General features: G+C 48.4%; 1 protein-coding gene across 1 annotated transcript in view; it reads right to left on the reverse strand.

The window, feature by feature from the left end:
* Slc24a3 (solute carrier family 24 member 3) overlaps positions 1-5,738 on the reverse strand; it is a 476,343-nt gene extending 470,605 nt beyond the window's left edge. Inside the window, exon 1 of the mRNA XM_085833625.1 lies at positions 5,286-5,738. Coding sequence (XP_085689751.1) covers positions 5,286-5,715 — 430 coding nt within the window. The 5' untranslated portion in view covers positions 5,716-5,738. The remainder of the gene's footprint in view (positions 1-5,285) is intronic.
* Between the last annotated feature and the right edge of the window lie 262 nt (positions 5,739-6,000).

Genomic DNA, 6,000 nt, shown 5'->3' on the forward strand with positions numbered 1-6,000 from the left:
TCTGTTACCCAAACACACACATAGAGATTCTCCTTGTGTGCAAGAACACTCCTTATAGAAGCAAGAGTTGCCAAAGTCCTGCACTATCAGCCAGCTTCCACCAGGCCTTGGAATGCTCAGCAAATAGCTAGTTTTGCAATTCTTTTGGCTTTGCCAACCCTCCAGGGTAAGAAAAAAAAAAATCTTCCCACAAGGATTCAAGGCTTGCAAGGAGAGGAAATCTTTGAGAAAAATCTGGGTTGATGAGCAGCTAAGAAAAGGCAGGAGGAAAGAAACACTTCTATATATGTTTGTGCAGAAAATAGAAAAGGTTGAAAGCAACGTGTTTCTAAAATACTGCTTCTATGAAACCAACCTTCTGTTACTCCTTACTCCTTGGCTGACTGAAAAAGGCAGGGTGATTCCCTGTCTTGTGTTCACATCCTCTCTGCCAGTGCTGGAGAATATAGCCATATGCAGCTTCGACACAGGCATGGCCTGGTTCAAATCCTACCACTCTCCAACTGACATCAGGCACAGCCTGGCACTGTCCTTCATCCCAGTGATCTCCAAAGAGAAATGGGTAACTGTGTCAACTCTCCAAGACTAGAACTTACAAAAATACACACATGTCAGCAAGCAGGGGCCTAAAACATGGTACGGGTTTTGTTCTGTTTTGTTTTGATCATGGGCATTAAAATTCAGAAACCAAAAAGGCTTGTTTATCCATAACAAATATATTTTGAGCTCCTGGTATGGGCTGGGTGATAGGGGTGACATGTCAGAATAGATCACAGGGTCTCTGACCTCCCGGAGCTCAGAATCCGGTGAGCAGGAATGTTACTCAAACACTGACCAAACAGATAGCTGCCGACTTTGATAAATACAGTCAACAGAAAGCAGTGTTTCCAGAGGACGCCGTGGGGAGTCTAATATAGTCCAGAGGACCTTGGCCTGGCAGTGAAGGATTAAGTAACTGCAGAAGTGAAGGATTAGTTAGTTGTGGTGGACACAGCAGTACAGTGGACCTGCGCATGGGAGAAATCTGGGACCAGAAACGTCACACCCTTGGGAAGCAACAGAAAAAGTCAAGTAAAATCAGAAAAGAGAAGTCCAGCACCAAGGGAGGGGATATGGAGCTAGGGGTCTGCAGGTTACACCCCAACCCCTCTGCTGAGTAAGAGTCCATGGAAGCAAAGACCGACTCTCCGGTTTGCAGTTTGAAACCCTACAGTAGCTCTTCATCAGGAGTTACCTCCCATCTCCATATCAAATAAGATGAACAGCAATTAAATTTCATGATTGGAGAACATTTCAAAGATATTGCACATGTGCATGAATTTACAGAATATATTCACATGGGTGTATATACAAATATATGCATGCAAATGCATATTATATACATCCTTTATTCAACCACTGGCCACTTTGGGCCATGCCTTCACTCACTCCTAAGTTACAATCCCTTCATATCTCCAGATGTTTCCAAATACATCAATCATCGTATCTCCCATTATACTGAGAAAGCCGAGACTCTGTGTCCCCACTGTTCAACCTGGCTAGCATTGTTTCTGCCTCGACCAGCAGAAGACCACCATGGCAACAGCACTCTGTGACTTCTGAAGCCAGAGCCTAAAATTCAAGCACTTCTATCTTGTTTTCAGGAGTGGTGTCTTAGAACCTGGCTGCCATGCTCTGAGGAAGTTCAAGCTGAGCCCCATGGAAAGGCCATGGGTTGGTCTGCGTCAACATCCACATCAGCCCTTATCCATGGGTGTGATGTCCTCTGGGATGATTCCAGAGCTGACTGTCAAGTCGGGTGGCTCAGACTTGCAGTCTTCGCAGCCGTGGCCTGTGGCATAATGGAGTAGAGAAAAGCCATCAGGAACATGCCCAAACTCCTGAGTCAATTATCCATGAGCAGAAGAGGTGAACAGCTGTTTGAAGTCAAGGTTGGAGCTCATTTTTTTTAGATAGCAATAATAATGGACATATAAAATATATATCCATGTCATACACATACACATATACACATGCGTACACACAGATGTATGTATTTGTGTGTGTTCAAATATATGTTTTTTCTTAGTTACACCCCTTAGAACTTCCTAGAGATATGCACAAAAGTGTTTGTGTGTGTGTGTGATTTTTTTTTTATTTTACTCCTACTCCTGGAGAAAGATGACCATGTAGTCTATATCAAGAAAAGTGAAACACTTCTAAGCTACTCAATACATATAAAAGTAATCTGTTCTCATTGCAAGAATAAATGAAAACTTCATTAGCAAATCTAACACCTTATTTAAATTGTCTTTGAACACAGAGATCAAAAAGGAGATCTCCATTGGCAACCACTAAATAGGGCACCTGGGTTTTGTGGGTCCCCTGCTGCAGGCTCACAGCATTGAAGACAGTGTTTGCCAGCGAGGTAAATGCACAGAAAGTGTGCTTGGCACAGAGCCTGGCACTTGGGATGCCCAAACTGTAGTTGTTATCATTATTATTGCTTTTGTTGTAGTTAGAATTAAGAATTCTCCTCATTCCAGCACTAACTCTTCCTGACCTAAATTAAACAATCCTCATGTCCTAGCTACACAGAAGGAGAAAACAAAAACAATATAGATTCCTTTCTATACTTCTAACCAAATACAGAGCTTTGCAAAACAGAAGCAAACTTTTCAGTATATAACCAAATCTGGATTTACTTAGAAATTAAGAAAGAGATGCCAAATTCCATGATTAGAAATTTTAGACATTATGTAACATAACAGCCATACACCTCTATTTGGATTTTCTTATAAAAAGAACTAACCACCCTTTTTATAAGAAAGAAAAAGAACAAGGTGGGGGTGGGAATCATGGGAAACAAGCCTCTGAGGGGATATCCGGTTATCTTTAATAATTACCACATGCCTTTAAACATAAAAATTACCTTTGGTCATTAGGAAGGTACCCCACCCCCCTGACCATATGAGCACCACAGTCTTGCACCTGAAGCAAGGAACACAGCTGAGAACAAAGGTCACCTAAGGTTGGTTTATACCTCCACACCTCACCTCCTATATAACTTCACTCAGTCACCCTTTGTGAGTCCCAGTATTTTTAAAATGAGGTGAATTCTGAACCCTTTGCCCATGACACAAGGATAGTATGTAGAATGGCCCCCAAATTTCAGGATAAGAGTCTCTGCCCCATGTTTATAATACTAAACGGCAATTCCCTAGGCAAAAATATCATTGGAAGATCTCTATGCGGTAAATAATCTGTTTAAAATTATCTCAAAAGAAGACTATGCCTTGCTGCTCCAACATGGCTGTGCTTCACCTATTGAAAACATCAGTATCTAATGCAAGAAAAGGTGATTAGAGACCGAATTAAGACTAGCAAGTCATAGAGTTGGGGGTGGGGGCTGTAAACAGAGCCTGGGTAGCAAGGTCATTAGCATTGTTGGGTTTTCCCCAACTAAGTCTTCTTGCTATTCATGGAAGTGTTCATAAACTAGATATTAGCAGACAGGCTAGAGAAGTGAGAAAGAGAAGAGAAAGATAAACAAGAGAAGGAATGAAATGGGGGAATGCTATGGAATGATGTCTGAGTCAGTAACACCTGGAAAGAAATGTCAGGAAAACTACCTCAAAAGGGAAGTGTAGTCATCAGATTCTAAGTTCACAGTGTGTGATGCCATATCAGCCCAGATATTCCAGCATCTGGTGGTAGCAGGAACGGAAACCTCCTGCAATTGATCCACTTAATCCTATGGGTCATATTCAACATCCAGGATAAATGTCTTTTATGCCCTGGAAAGTGCTGGGAAGCCTGTTACTCACAGGTTCCAACCTGTAGAGAAACGGCAACCAAGTGATTTGGAATAACTCTTGCCAACGGAAGCATAAACTATCTGCTGGCTTCCACTCACCCTTTTCGGGACAGTCAGTGCATACTGCTTAGCAGGTCTGAATCTTCCCTTGGAAAAAAGTCTCACTTCATTCAAACAGTACAGCCCCCCTCCCTCACGTCAGTACCCAGGGGCAGAAAATCAGAGATTCAAAAGCAATAGAGAGAGTCATGGAGTCTAAGGGCTTTGCTGAAGACCAGGCCCGCTTCTTTCCTATTACCATATATGATGAAGTCTGTAGAGAGATCTGCTAAGTTCAGAATGACCCCTGAGTTTCACCACGAGGCACCACACCAGCCATTGTGAGGGAAATCCCTTTCTTGATTGATGGCACCTTTTAAAATGTCACCATCGCTATCAAAATGCTTTTATTGTGTGCTTCAAAGCACCACGTATTAGATCGTGTCTATCTTAACAGTACAGCACATATCTGTAACTGTTTTACCCCACAATCATTTATTTGTCTGCTTCCCCACAAACCCTGATATTCGAAAAGCCAGGATACAAAATCATTTTACGACCGTTATTCTTTCAAGTCTTTCCTTTCTGTGGTGTTGTTTTGTTTCTTTTTCTTACACAGCTGCACCCCAGAGTCCAAATTGTTTCCAATGGACAACTGTTCTGAGCACATTTCTCCTCAATGTCTATTTTAGCTCCAAAAAAGCCAAGGGCAAAGATAAAACCAAACTATCGTGTGTGTGTGTGTGTGTGTGTGTGTGTGTGTACAAGTGTGTATGCACCACCAGCCAAAGCACCAAGGAAAAAGTGGGCAGCATGGAGTGGCCCGCCCCCAGCATCAAGTCGGTGAAAGGAAGCAAGCCAGCCTTGAGAAATGAATCCATGTGCTCCTGCTGAGCAACCCTTTAAGGGAGCAAGCCCATTCCTAAACCCTGGCTGGTAGCTATCACTTTCTCCTATCCGAAGTTCCCAGCACCTGTTCTTGGATCGCCAAGATGGCAAAGAGCATTCTCCACTGCCCACCCCACCTGTTCTGTGTGGAGAACACGTGGAGAACCGGCTGTGAGCTGGTCAGCCTGCCCTGCATTCCCTCAGCGAGCCAGGAGTACAGGTGGTTGGTTACTTGCACAGGTACTGATTGCTGTCAGAACAACTTTATTACTGGCCTTGGCAGTGAAAGGGTTCCTTCCTGTCACCATCGCCACTATCAGCCAGGCTGTGGGAAAGGGGCAGAAGGCAAGAGGTAAAGGTCTTCTTGGTGCCCAAAGGGTCACTCCTCCACCGCTGCAGTCCTAGAGCTCAGACCCCTTCCTCCCTAGCCCCGCAAGAGACTGGAGTGTCCCCGTGCCTGTTCGGTGTGGCCAGACCCAGCGCAGTTCGCCGGGCGCCGAGCCCCGAGAGCCCGAACTGCTGGAGCCGCAGCGCCCACTCGGGGCAGGCGGCGAGCACTCACCCTTCTGCTCTCGCAGGCTCGACAGCGACCAGAGCAGCAGCGCCACCGAGGCCAGGAAGCAGAGCTGGCTCAGCAGAAGGTCCCTCCGCCGGCGGCGGCTGCGGCGGCGCGCGCGGTCCTGGTCGCCCGGCGGCGGCATCCTCGGACTGCCCGGCGGCGTCCCTGGCGGGCGGCGTCCGCTTGGGTCGCGGGCGGCCGCGGCGGGGACGGCGGCAGGAGGCAGCCCTGCGCGCAGCAGCCGCGCGTCCTCGCTGCGTTCCCACCCGGCCGCCGCCTCCTGCTCTCCCTCCTCCCGGCCGCTGCCGGTCTCCACGCCGTCGCCCTCGTCGCTATCGCTCAGTCCCTCCTCCCCCGCCGCCTCCTCCTCCTCGCCGCTCGCCCGCACCGCCGCCTCCCTGCGCTCCGGGTCCCTCTCCTGCTCGCGCGCCATGGCTCCCACGCTCCGCGCCCGCGTTCGGCCTGGGGCGGCGGCGGCGGGGGCGGCCGGGAGGCGGGGGCGGCGGGGGCGGTGGAGGAGGAGCGGGGAAGGACCGGCGAGAGGAGGGCCGGCCGCTGGCCACCCGGAGCAGGCCCTGACCTCAGGCTGCGGGAGTGCGGCTCCGGGTCGCACTCCAGTGTCCACGCGGGGGGTGGGTGGGTGGGGGACTCGGAGCCGAGCGGCGGCCGGAGCGCGCCAACAGCAAGAGCGAGCGCAGCTTCCCGTACCCCACGGTGG

This window comes from Mus caroli, unplaced genomic scaffold (genome assembly GCF_978045245.1).
Source record: "Mus caroli unplaced genomic scaffold, Mus_caroli_1 scaffold_2, whole genome shotgun sequence".
Lineage (NCBI taxonomy): Eukaryota > Metazoa > Chordata > Mammalia > Rodentia > Muridae > Mus > Mus caroli.